Source organism: Salvelinus alpinus, chromosome 22 (genome assembly GCF_045679555.1).
Source record: "Salvelinus alpinus chromosome 22, SLU_Salpinus.1, whole genome shotgun sequence".
Lineage (NCBI taxonomy): Eukaryota > Metazoa > Chordata > Actinopteri > Salmoniformes > Salmonidae > Salvelinus > Salvelinus alpinus.
This window is the reverse complement of record NC_092107.1, coordinates 49467448-49480815: the sequence shown is the minus strand read 5'-3', so window position 1 is coordinate 49480815 and position 13368 is coordinate 49467448. Positions and strand designations below refer to the sequence as shown.

General features: G+C 50.2%; 1 protein-coding gene across 2 annotated transcripts in view; it reads right to left on the bottom strand.

Moving 5' to 3' along the window:
• Positions 1 to 4245, bottom strand: part of LOC139549590 (tyrosine-protein kinase receptor UFO) — a 106937-nt gene extending 102692 nt beyond the window's left edge. For both annotated transcript variants that reach the window (XR_011669916.1, XM_071360233.1), the window contains exon 1: positions 3516 to 4245. Coding sequence is in view for 1 of the 2 variants with exons in the window: in XM_071360233.1 (XP_071216334.1) it covers positions 3516 to 3672 (157 nt within the window). In the remaining variant the exon portion in view is untranslated. The remainder of the gene's footprint in view (positions 1 to 3515) is intronic.
• Between the last annotated feature and the right edge of the window lie 9123 nt (positions 4246 to 13368).

The window sequence follows — 13368 nt, the reverse complement described above, 5'->3', positions numbered from 1 at the left end:
TTGCTCACGCCCACTCCACATATTCTGCCCCTCTACCAGTTCAGCAGCTTTACATCCCGCTGGACTCGGGATCCGAACTGGCGACCCTCTGCGTCCCTCTTCCTCACCGCTAGGCTACCTGCCATCCTATGTAATGTTATGACAACTGTCTTCTGCTAGATGGAAAAAGCTTTCCTCAAAAAAAAACATTCTCAACTAAACGTTAACTACAAAGTATCCTATGTCTTATCTGCCAGAGTGATATCATGATTATTTGCATTAATCCGGTGGCCATTTTGTTTTACATACTCTGCATTCATATGAGCACTACAGAAACATCGTTAACCAATCAATGGTCTCTGGTTGTAGTGCTCAGTTGAATTTAACTACACCTACAACAAATCTAAACGTTTTAAACCTCTTGATGTTGTCGTGGACTTAGAACCTCCACTTTTGTTGTTTTTCTAGTTAAGAAGTGTACATTTTGAGAGCGAAAACGTTTTTAAATTAAAAAAAAAAACAAAACGGAGAAAATGGAATTTGGGAGGAGAAAAAAAATCAGGCAAGAAAATATACCCGATTTAATATTCATATATTTATATAGGGCCCTGATATTGTCTTCCTCTATCTTCATTTATTGTCCTAGCAACAGATACACACACTCCTACACACACACACACACAGACACACATACTCCCCCACACACACACACACTCCAGTTCACTAACTCACGCCAGTAAAGATTTTCTCAAGCTTGTCAACCAGCCTTCCTCGTCTGTTTCACTACCAACATCTGACCTCTAACCCCTGACCCCTGACCCGTAGAGGTCCTCTGTTCCGCCTAACCAAGTCGTTCATACACACCACATATACAAACATCCATAAAATAACTCTCAACCGCGTCACCATCTCAACGGAGCTGAATGCAACAGACGAGAGCTTGTTTCACTTCCACAGAGCAAAATGGAACGGGAAATAAATAGATTAATTTAGAGTACACCTGCATTATAGACATCACACATACAGAGACACACACACACATACACACATACAACCACACATACAACCACACACACACACACACACACACACACACACACACACACACACACACACACACACACACACACACACACACACACACACACACACACACACACACACACACACACACACACACAGAACAGCTAAGAGAGTATGTTTAAATGAAGGGGCCCAGTAACTGTCTGCCTCAACGCTTCACTGCCGCTGTGTGTATAATGTGTTGGCCTTCATCGTCTTCCCTTCATCTTCAGATATTACACCACCCTGCATCACATCAGATATTACACCACCCTGCATCACATCAGATATGACACCACCCTGCATCACATCAGATATTACACCACCCTGCATCACATCAGATATTACACCAACCTGCATCACATCAGATATGACACCACCCTGCATCACATCAGATATTACACCACCCTGCATCACATCAGATATTACACCAACCTGCATCACATCAGATATGACACCACCCTGCATCACATCAGATATTACACCACCCTGCATCACATCAGATATTACACCAACCTGCATCACATCAGATATTACACCACCCTGCATCACATCAGATATGACACCACCCTGCATCACTTCTTCTCTCACTCCCTTTGTCTTTCTGTCTCTTTATGTCACATAACTCAGTTCTTCACAGCATTTCCCCTCCACTAGATCTCTCCCTCCAACCCCTCCATCCCTCCACTAGATCTCTCCCTCCAACCCCTCCATCCCTCCACTAGATCTCTCCCTCCAACCCCTCCACTAGATCTCTCCCTCCAACCCTCCATCCCTCCACTAGATCTCTCCCTCCACCCCTCCACTAGATCTCTCCCTCCACCCCTCCATCCCTCCACTAGATCTCTCCCTCCACCCCTCCACTAGATCTCTCCCTCCACCCCTCCATCCCTCCACTAGATCTCTCCCTCATCCCTCCACTAGATCTCTCCCTCCACCCCTCCACTAGATCTCTCCCTCCACCCCTCCACCCCTCCACTAGATCTCTCCCTCCACCCCTCCATCCCTCCACTAGATCTCTCCCTCCACCCCTACATCCCTCCACTAGATCTCTCCCTCCACCCCTCCATCCCTCCACTAGATCTCTCCCTCCATCCCTCCACCCCTCCATCCCTCCACCCCTCCACTAGATCTCTCCCTCCACCCCTCCATCCCTCCACTAGATCTCTCCCTCCACCCCTACATCCCTCCACTAGATCTCTCCCTCCACCCCTCCATCCCTCCACTAGATCTCTCCCTCCATCCCTCCACCCCTCCATCCCTCCACTAGATCTCTCCCTCCATCCCTCCACCCCTCCATCCCTCCACTAGATCTCTCCCTCCACCCCTCCATCCCTCCACTAGATCTCTCCCTTCATCCCTCCACCCCTCCATCCCTCCACTAGATCTCTCCCTCCATCCCTCCATCCCTCCACCCCTCCATCCCTCCACTAGATCTCTCCATCCATCCCTCCACCCCTCCACTAGATCTCTCCCTCCATCCCTGCATTTCATGCCATGCTTCTAGATTCATCCCTACACATTTTTTCCCACTCCCCTCCTCCCTCCCTCCCCTCCTCCCTCCCTCCCTCCCCTCCACTTTTGTCCCCGTACCCCATCCATCATTTTGTTCTACTGAATCACCCTGACCCTGACTCACTCACAAGCATCAGCATTCCATTTTTTACTCTCTTTCCCCCTTTGCCCCTCACGCCCACACATCTCCCTCCACCCTCCGTCTCTTCACCCTCCACCCTCCGTCTCTTCACCCTCCTCCCTCCGTCTCTTCACCCTCCTCCCTCCGTCTCTTCACCATCCACTAGATCTCTCCCTCCACCCCTCCATCCCTCCACCAGATCTCTCCCTCCACCCTCCTCCCTCCGTCTCTTCACCCTCCTCCCTCCGTCTCTTCACCATCCAAATACCAACTGAAGCATCAACATTAAAGCAACTTTCTCCTCTTTGAAGTCTGGGTCAGACAGTAAATGACATGAGAGTCCATCTAACCAGTCATATCCCTCCTGCTGTACTCTCTCTCTCTCTCTCTCTCTCTCTCTCTCTCTCTGATCACAGACTGTTGGAATGTTCAAAACACACGATCACACTACCCAGGATGTTGTTCAAATATCAATGTTATTCAAATATCAATAATTTAAATGATTATTGAACAACAGTCAGGACATACCGCTGTTTAATGTAGTTAACTGTTAGATACATGGTGATAGGCATTGTAATAAACACACGTAAACACTTTTGGGCAGAGCAATCAAAGTATCTAGGATGTATCACCATCCTCATCCTCATCATCACCTTCATCATGCTCATTCTGCTCATCAGACTGTAAAGTACCCAGGTTGTCAGTAGCTGTTCACAGTCATTTACTGTAGGACTAATTGTTATTTTGTTGGTTTATGTCATTTGACTTAATAAAGATTTTTTGGGGAGGTGAGATAAAGATGATAACGATTAGGATGAAGATGAGTTGTAAGACTTACCTGTCAAAGTACTTGCAGATCCTAAACTAAAAAACGCGACGAAAAACAGTATCAGCCCCTGTGACCCGCTCTCCATAGCTGTCCCTTGGAGCAGCGCACTTCTAGCAGAATTCACGGTTCCAACTTTTAACTTGTTGGATGCGACTCCAGTCCGCATCACCGCATTCCAGTAACTGTCACCGGCTCTGTTAAAAAAAAAGATCGTTGTTGTACAACTGAAAAGTTTAGCGGATGTTCTTCCCGACTGCTCGTGATTTAAAATCCACAGGTATTTCTTCCACTCGCTATCACTCCTCTCCTTCCCCGATTCTCATTTTATGTTGCGAAAAACAATTTCAAAACGTTACCCCGATACCGTCCTAGGATTGTTTCTGCTTACTCCCACTGTTTACTACTTACTGCCTACTGACGTTTTATCTCCAGTCCGAAGTTTTAAAAAATAATAAAACTCACAGGCAGACAGTTTTCTCTCAGCGTAAAAACTGCGGATAGTCCATTGTTTGAGCTACAGTGACGAAAAACGGCAAAAGTCGATCCAACCTTTTCAGTCTCCAATAAAGTTGTTGAAATAGTTTTTTTGGGGGGGGGTGGGGGGGAGCTGGAAGTGTATTTTCAAACCAGTGTTCGTGCCGTCTGTTGATCACAGAACTGCTTCTCTAGCCCCACCAAGTTGTCCCGTCCCTATTCTTTTTCTTCCTCACACAGGTTTCAAATTCCTTTAACTCAAGTTCTTTCCGTCCTCTTGCCTCCTCCTCCTCCTCCTCCCTCTGCCGCTCTCCCTCCCCCTGTGCCTCTGCGTGATTCTCAGAGGATGTAAAGAAAGCAGACACAGCTGATTGTCTTCAGGACAATTCCCAGTCTCTTTTTAATAAGACTGATTCCCACCTCCTCGACAGTAAATCACTTATTTCCCTCCATTCAAACCCAGTAGCACTCAGTCAGTCAGTCAGTCAGTCAGTCAGTCTAGCCAGTCAGTCAGTCAGTCAGTCTAGCCGACTACTCAGTAAGCTACCAACTAACTACACGTTCATTTTAACACAGTACACTATGTTTAAATGTGATGAATGTGATGAATGTATGACAGAATATACAATAGAACAAAATATCATAGAAATCAAGTGTCACACACAAGGTTTAATAGTGTTATGCTATTCATTCCTAGCCCATTATATTTATTGTGATAGAAAGATCACTTGCGGATTCTTTAAAAATGTCCCAATGTAGCCGTTTTTGTTTTAAATCTCAACGTCTAGTTACTTTCTGTACATTTACTGTGATTGTTTTCAATTAAAAAGGTCAACAAGAAACAAACAACAAACAGCTTCTTCGTGTAATGGACATCGCCCCCTGCTGAGCGAGTACCACAAACACACGTGATCGTCGTTCCGTCGAGCGTCTTTAGCCGATCGCGCCACCTGAAGAAAAAAAGCTAGCTAAATGAAGCAATGGAAGTGAGGACGCTTCAGGCTCGGGAGTACGGTTCACACATGCTCGCGTGATACATTAGCGAAGCGCAATTCCTCACGCAAGAATTTTGCTAGTACTATCCTAGGAGTGGTCTAGCTGTCCAAATGACACCTAGCTGGTTTAAAATTAAAATAAATGTTTTAATGGTAGAGGTTTGAAATTCTCATTCTGTCACCACAACTAGCTGTTATTGGTAAGAGGTTTGGAACTCTCTTATTGGTCTACTAACTCATTTACCACCTGGTGATGTCACCAGCCAGGCCAAAACTCCATCCCACCAAAAAACAGGCAGAAATTCCAGGCGGTCTTTCCAAACAGCTCTTACACTAAAAAAGGCATTATCAACATTTATCACAATTTCACATTATCATTCCAACCAGTGTTGAAATATGTATATATATATAAAACACAGGAAAATCCCACTTCTGCCTGCACTGGCCCTTTATGTCCTGTCCCTTTAGGTCTCTCCCATAACTAATATGATTAAACCAAATCTAAACCAACTTCGAGAATGCCAAAGATACATTCGATTGGAATGCTTAGTGGAATGTAGGATATTTCTCATTCTGTTCCCTCATAGCGTGCATGTCAACTACATGTGTTACCATATTACATATGAGCATTTATAGATTCAATTTAGAGAGAGAAAACGAGAAAGAGAGGGAGGGAGAGAGAATGAGAGAGGGGGGGGGGGGGGGAGCCTGACCTGTGAGGTGATCTTTCTGTCTGGGAGGAGGGGAGATGGGGGAAGAGCCTGACCTGTGATGTGATCTTTCTGTCTGGGAGGAGGGGAGATGAGGGGAAGAGCCTGACCTGTGATGTGATCTTTCTGTCTGGGAGGAGGGGAGAAGGGGAGAAGAGCCTGACCTGTGATGTGATCTATCTGTCTGGGAGGAGGGAGAAGAGGGGAGGCAGAAAGTTCACACACACAGAAAGTTCACACACACAGAGGCAGCGACATCATGAATAATTGATTTGCAGGGTAGGAGGGGAGAGTCCTTGTTTTTCCCAGGAAAACTCCTCTATGCCTGGCTGGAAGGGAGCTGCTGTGGCTGCAGGTCGCCACTTTCATTAGCCAAACACTGTCCAATGCCGTAAGAGAGGCATGTTTGTTGAACTTAACAAATAGCTATCGGAACATTCCATCATGTTGTGCCCTGTTGAACACGCCCCACTGTCCGGCCAGCGGGCAGTGTGAGGGAGCTGTCTCTTTAAGAGCTGAGGTTCTGGTCTGTTCTGTTCTGCAGACTGTGTTGTGTATTCCCAGGGTGTTTTTAAGGTAGTTAAGAGCCCTATCAGTGACCTGGGTCCTGGGTCTTCTGGACTGGTGGTGGAGTGGCACTGTCCCTTTAAGAGTGGTTCTATGGTTCTATGGTTGTGAGGTTGTGTTGTGTTTCCCAGGATCTTTAATGGAGAAGAAGAGGGGATGAGAAAGAGACCATTGTATCTCTTCTCCTTTCAATAGGGGCTCGACTGAACCATGGAGCATGCACTGCGCTCAGACTGAGAGAGAGAGAGAGAGAGACAGTGAGAGTGAGAGAGAGAAAGAGAGAGAGAGACAGAGAGAGAGGGAGAGAGGGAGAGAGGGAGAGCGAGAGAGAGAGAGAGGGAGAGAGAGAGAGAGAGAGAGAGAGAGAGAGAGAGAGAGAGAGAGAGAGAGAGAGAGAGAGAGAGAGAGAGAGAGAGAGAGAGAGAGAGAGAGAGAGAGAGAGAGAGAGGAAGGAGGGAGAGCGAGAGAGAGAGAGAGAGGGAAACACAGAGGGGTTCCTGCATGAGAAAGAAAGAACATTCCACTCAAAAACACAAAGTTGGGGAATGTTTGGGGGGGGGGGTTCTCACAGAGAGGGGTAGTGGGGGGTGGGCATCAAATCAGAGACGGGATTTACTTTAAATAAACCAGCTAGTCTTTAACCACTGTCGCGACTTCCGCCGAAGTTGGTCCCTCTCCTTGTTCGGGCGGCGTACGGCGGTCGACGTCACCGACCTTCTAGCCATCACTGATCCACTTTTCATTTTCCATTGGTTTTGTCTTGTCTTCCTTCACACCTGGTTCCAAATCCATCAATTACATGTTGTGTATTTAACCCTTTGTTCCCCCCTATGTCCTTGTCCGTAATTGTTTCTTGTAGTGCTTATGCAACGGTATGCTGGTATTTACCGGGTTTCGTTTGACCCATTTATTTGTATTGTTCTGTTGATGTTGGTTTAAGGATATTAAAACGACACCGTTGTGAATCAGTTTTCGTCTCTCCTACGCCTGACTTCTCTACCGCCAGTACGCACCTCACTACAACCAGTCTCCCAAGTATCCTGCAGAACTAGTTGTACCTGGGCTGTGACAGATATAGGGTATGTGTATGGTATGCTGATGTACAGAGGATTACAGTAAGTCTGAAGACTGAACAGGAATGGTGACATTATGCTCCCGGCTTCCCTCCCGAAAGAGAAGTAGAGACTACAGATGTTTCTATGACTTCGTATTTGAAGATGTGAAAAGGAAGTTGACTATTTTCATTGATCTGTCTGTGTGGGTAAACAAAGGTGACCTGTCAGTTGATATAGAGACATAGGGAGAGGGACAGGAAGTGCTTAGCATGTAGTCTCCTCCCTCCCTCCCTCCCTCCTTCCCTCCCTCCTTCCCTCCCTCCCTCCCTCCCTCCCTCCCTCCAGCCAGTAGTTCCCTCCTCCTCCCTCAAGCCAGCCAGTGGTCTCCTCCTCCCTCCCTCCAGCCAGTAGTCTCCTCCTCCCTCCCTCCAGCCAGTAGTCTCCTCCTCCCTCCCTCCAGCCAGTAGTCTCCTCCTCCCCCCCTCCAGCCAGTAGTCTCCTCCTTCTACCTCCCTCCCTCCCTCCAGCCAGTAGTCTCCTCCTCCCTCCCTCCAGCCAGTAGTCTCCTCCCCCCTCCCTCCAGCCAGTAGTCTCCTCCTCCCTCCCTCCAGCCAGTAGTCTCCTCCCTCCCTCCAGCCAGTAGTCCCCTCCTCCTCCCTCCCTCCAGCCAGTAGTCCCCTCCTCCTCCCTCCCTCCAGCCAGTAGTCCCCTCCTCCCTCCCTCCAGCCAGTAGTCTCCTCCTCCTCCCTCCCTCCCTCCAGCCAGTAGTCCCCTCCTCCTCCCTCCCTCCAGCCAGTAGTCTCCTCCTCCTCCCTCCCTCCCTCCAGCCAGTAGTCCCCTCCTCCTCCCTCCCTCCAGCCAGTAGTCCCCTCCTCCTCCCTCCAGCCAGTAGTCTCCTCCTCCCTCCCTCCAGCCAGTAGTCCCCTCCTCCCTCCCTCCAGCCAGTAGTCCCCTCCTCCTCCCTCCCTCCAGCCAGTAGTCTCCTCCTCCCTCCCTCCAGCCAGTAGTCCCCTCCTCCTCCCTCCCTCCAGCCAGTAGTCTCCTCCTCCCTCCCCTGCCCTCTCCCTCCCCTGCCCTCTCCCTCCCCTGCCCCTCTCCCTCCCCTGCCCTCTCCCTCCCCTGCCCCCTCCCTCCCCTGCCCCCTCCCTCCCCTGCCCCCTCCCTCCCCTGCCCTCTCCCTCCCCTGCCCCTCTCCCTCCCCTGCCCTCTCCCTCCCCTGCCCCTCTCCCTCCCCTGCCCCCTCCCTCCCCTGCCCTCTCCCTCCCCTGTCCCTCTCAGGCGTGGCACGTTCACCCCAGAGAGGAGAGCTGTCAAACAGGGTCCTGGAGGACAATACATCTCAATGAAACATGACTCCTCTGGTCCGTGCGTGCTGCTGCTAGGTACTGCTGCCCTCTGCTGGTGAGGACTGCTGCCCTCTGCTGGTGGGGACTGCTGCCCTCTGCTGGTGGGGACTGCTGCCCTCTGCTGGTGGGGACTGCTGCCCTCTGCTGGTGGGGACTGCTGCCCTCTGCTGGTGGGGACTGCTGCCCTCTGCTGGTGGGGACTGCTGCCCTCTGCTGGTGAGGACTGCTGCCCTCTGCTGGTGAGGACTGCTGCCCTCTGCTGGTGAGGACTGCTGCCCTCTGCTGGTGAGGACTGCTGCCCTCTGCTGGTGAGGACTGCTGCCCTCTGCTGGTGGGGACTGCTGCCCTCTGCTGGTGGGGACTGCTGACCTCTGCTGGTGGGGACTGCTGCCCTCTGCTGGTGAGGACTGCTGCCCTCTGCTGGTGAGGACTGCTGCCCTCTGCTGGTGGGGACTGCTGCCCTCTGCTGGTGGGGACTGCTGCCCTCTGCTGGTGGGGATTGCTGCCCTCTGCTGGTGGGGACTGCTGCCCTCTGCTGGTGGGGACTGCTGCCCTCTGCTGGTGAGGACTGCTGCCCTCTGCTGGTGGGGACTGCTGCCCTCTGCTGGTGGGGACTGCTGCCCTCTGCTGGTGGGGACTGCTGCCCTCTGCTGGTGGGGACTGCTGCCCTCTGCTGGTGGGGACTGCTGCCCTCTGCTGGTGAGGACTGCTGCCCTCTGCTGGTGAGGACTGCTGCCCTCTGCTGGTGAGGACTGCTGCTCTCTGCTGGTGAGGACTGCTGCCCTCTGCTGGTGAGGACTGCTGCCCTCTGCTGGTGGGGACTGCTGCCCTCTGCTGGTGGGGACTGCTGCCCTCTGCTGGTGGGGACTGCTGCCCTCTGCTGCTGAGGACTGCTGGTGGGGACTGCTGCCCTCTGCTGGTGGGGACTGCTGCCCTCTGCTGGTGGGGATTGCTGCCCTCTGCTGGTGGGGATTGCTGCCCTCTGCTGGTGGGGACTGCTGCCCTCTGCTGGTGGGGACTGCTGCCCTCTGCTGGTGGGGACTGCTGCCCTCTGCTGGTGGGGACTGCTGCCCTCTGCTGGTGGGGACTGCTGCCCTCTGCTGGTGGGGACTGCTGCCCTCTGCTGGTGGGGACTGCTGCCCTCTGCTGGTGGGGACTGCTGCCCTCTGCTGGTGAGGACTGCTGCCCTCTGCTGGTGGGGACTGCTGCCCTCTGCTGGTGGGGATTGCTGCCCTCTGCTGGTGGGGACTGCTGCCCTCTGCTGGTGGGGACTGCTGCCCTCTGCTGGTGGGGACTGCTGCCCTCTGCTGGTCGGGACTGCTGCCCTCTGCTGGTGGGGACTGCTGCCCTCTGCTGGTGGGGACTGCTGCCCTCTGCTGGTGGGGACTGCTGCCCTCTGCTGGTGAGGACTGCTTCCCTCTGCTGGTGAGGACTGCTGCCCTCTGCTGGTGGGGATTGCTGCCCTCTGCTGGTGGGGATTGCTGCCCTCTGCTGGTGGAGATTGCTGCCCTCTGCTGGTGGAGATTGCTGCCCTCTGCTGGTGGGAACTGCTGCCCTCTGCTGGTGGGAACTGCTGCCCTCTGCTGGTGGGAACTGCTGCCCTCTGCTGGTGGGAACTGCTGCCCTCTGCTGGTGGGAACTGCTGCCCTCTGCTGGTGGGAACTGCTGCCCTCTGCTGGTGGGGACTGCTGCCCTCTGCTGGTGGGTACTGCTGCCCTCTGCTGGTGGGGACTGCTGCCCTCTGCTGGTGGGTACTGCTGCCCTCTGCTGGTGGGGACTGCTGCCCTCTGCTGGTGAGGATTGCTGCCCTCTGCTGGTGAGGATTGCTGCCCTCTGCTGGTGAGGATTGCTGCCCTCTGCTGGTGGGGACTGCTGTAGGATCACTTTTTTGGCATTAATATGGCTAAGATCAAGTGTGGTGCACAACAAAATTAACTAATTTACAAGTTTCTTAATCTGTGCATTATGAATGATAGCAGTGGTGCCAACAGGCTAAAGAGTCCATTATTGATGATAGCAGTGGTGCCAACAGGCTAAAGAGTCCATTATTGATGATAGCAGTGGTGCCAACAGGCTAAAGAGTCCATTATGAATGATAGCAGTGGTGCCAACAGGCTAAAGAGTCCATTATGAATGATAGCAGTGGTGCCAACAGGCTAAAGAGTCCATTATTGATGATAGCAGTGGTGCCAACAGGCTAAAGAGTCCATTATTGATGATAGCAGTGCTGCCAACAGGCTAAAGAGTCCATTATTGATGATAGCAGTGGTGCCAACAAGCTAAAGAGTCCATTATGAATGATAGCAGTGGTGCCAACAGGCTAAAGAGTCCATTATTGATGATAGCAGTGGTGCCAACAGGCTAAAGAGTCCATTATTGATGATAGCAGTGCTGCCAACAGGCTAAAGAGTCCATTATGAATGATAGCAGTGCTGCCAACAGGCTAAAGAGTCCATTATTGATGATAGCAGTGCTGCCAACAGGCTAAAGAGTCCATTATTGATGATAGCAGTGCTGCCAACAGGCTAAAGAGACCATTATGATTGATAGTAGTGCTGCCAACAGGCTAAAGAGTCCATTATGATGATAGCAGTGGTGCCAACAGGCTAAAGAGTCCATTATTGATGATAGCAGTGGTGCCAACAGGCTAAAGAGTCCATTATTGATGATAGCAGTGGTGCCAACAGGCTAAAGAGTCCATTATGAATGATAGCAGTGGTGCCAACAGGATATTGGAGTCCCGGAGTCGCCTCTTCACTGTTGACGTTGAGACTGGTGTTTTGCGGGTACTATTTAATGAAGCTGCCAGTTGAGGACTTGTGAGGCATCTGTTTCTCAAACTAGACAGCCTAATGTACTTGTCATCTTGCTCAGTTGTGCACCGGGACCTCCCACTCCTCTTTCTATTCTGGTTAGAGACAGTTCACGCTGTTCTGTGAACAGAGTAGTACACAGCATTGTATAAGATCTTCAATTTCTTGGCAATTTCTCGCATGGAAAAGCCTTCACTTCTCAGAACAAGAAAAGACTGACGAGTTTCAGAAGAAATTCTTTGTTTCTGTCCATTTTGAGCCTGTAATCGAACCCACAAATGCTGATGCTCCAGATACTCAACTAGACTAAAGAAGGCCAGTTTTATTGCTTTTTTAATCAGAATAACAGTTTCAGCTGTGGTAACATAATTGTAAAAGGGTTTTCTAATGATGAATTAGCCTTTTAAAATTATATACTTGGATTAGCTAAAACAACGTGCCATTGGAACACAGGAGTGATGGTTGCTGATAATGGGCCTCTCTACGCCTATGTAGATATTCCATTAAAATCAGCCGTTTCCAGCTACAATAGTCATTTACAACATTAACAATGTCTACACTGTATTTCTGATCAGTTTGATGTTATTTTAATGGACAAAAAAATTGCTTTTCAGTCAAAAACAAGGACATTTCTAAGTGACCCCAAACTTTTGAACGGTAGTGTTTATCTGCAGTACATCTCTAGATATATCTATCCACCTCTACGCAGACGACACCATTCTATATACTTCCGGCCCTTCCTTGGACACTGTGCTATCTAACCTCCAAACGAGCTTCAATGCCATACAACACTCCTTCCGTGGCCTCCAACTGCTCTTAAACGCTAGTAAAACCAAATGCATGCTTTTCAACCGTTCGCTGCCTGCACCCGCACGCCCGACTAGCATCACCACCCTGGACGGTTCCGACCTAGAATATGTGGACATCTATAAGTACCTAGGTGTCTGGCTAGACTGCAAACTCTCCTTCCAGACTCATATCAAACATCTCCAATCCAAAATCAAATCAAGAATCGGCTTTCTATTCCGCAACAAAGCCTCCTTCACTCACGCCGCCAAACTTACCCTAGTAAAACTGACTATCCTACCGATCCTCGACTTCGGCGATGTCATCTACAAAATAGCTTCCAATACTCTACTCAGCAAACTGGATGCAGTTTATCACAGTGCCATTCGTTTTGTTACTAAAGCACCTTATACGACCCACCACTGCGACCTGTATGCCCTAGTCGGCTGGCCCTCGCTACATGTTCGTCGTCAGACCCACTGGCTCCAGGTCATCTACAAGGCTATGCTAGGTAAAGTGCCGCCTTATCTCAGTTCACTGGTCACGATGGCTACACCCACCCGCAGCACGCGCTCCAGCAGGTGTATCTCACTGATCATCCCTAAAGCCAAAACCTCATTTGGACGCCTTTCCTTCCAGTTCTCTGCTGCCTGCGACTGGAACGAATTGCAAAAATCTCTGAAGTTGGAGACTTTTATCTCCCTCAACAACTTTAAAAATCTGCTATCCGAGCAGCTAACCGATCGCTGCAGCTGTACATAGTCCATCTGTAAACTACCCACCCAATTTACCTACCTCACCCCCCATACTGCTTTTATTTATTTACTTTTCTGCTCTTTTGCACACCAGTATCTCTTCTTGCACATGATCATCTGATGATTTATCACTCCAGTGTTAATCTGCTAAATTGTAATTATTCGATTTATTGCCTACCTCATGCCTTTTGCACACATTGTATATAGATTCTCTTTTTTTCTACCATGTTATTGACTTGTTTATTGTTTACTCCATGTGTAACTCTGTGTTGTCTGTTCACACTGCTATGCTTTATCTTGGCCAGGTCGCAGTTGCAAATGAGAACGTGTTCTCAACTAGCCTACCTGGTTAAATAAAGGT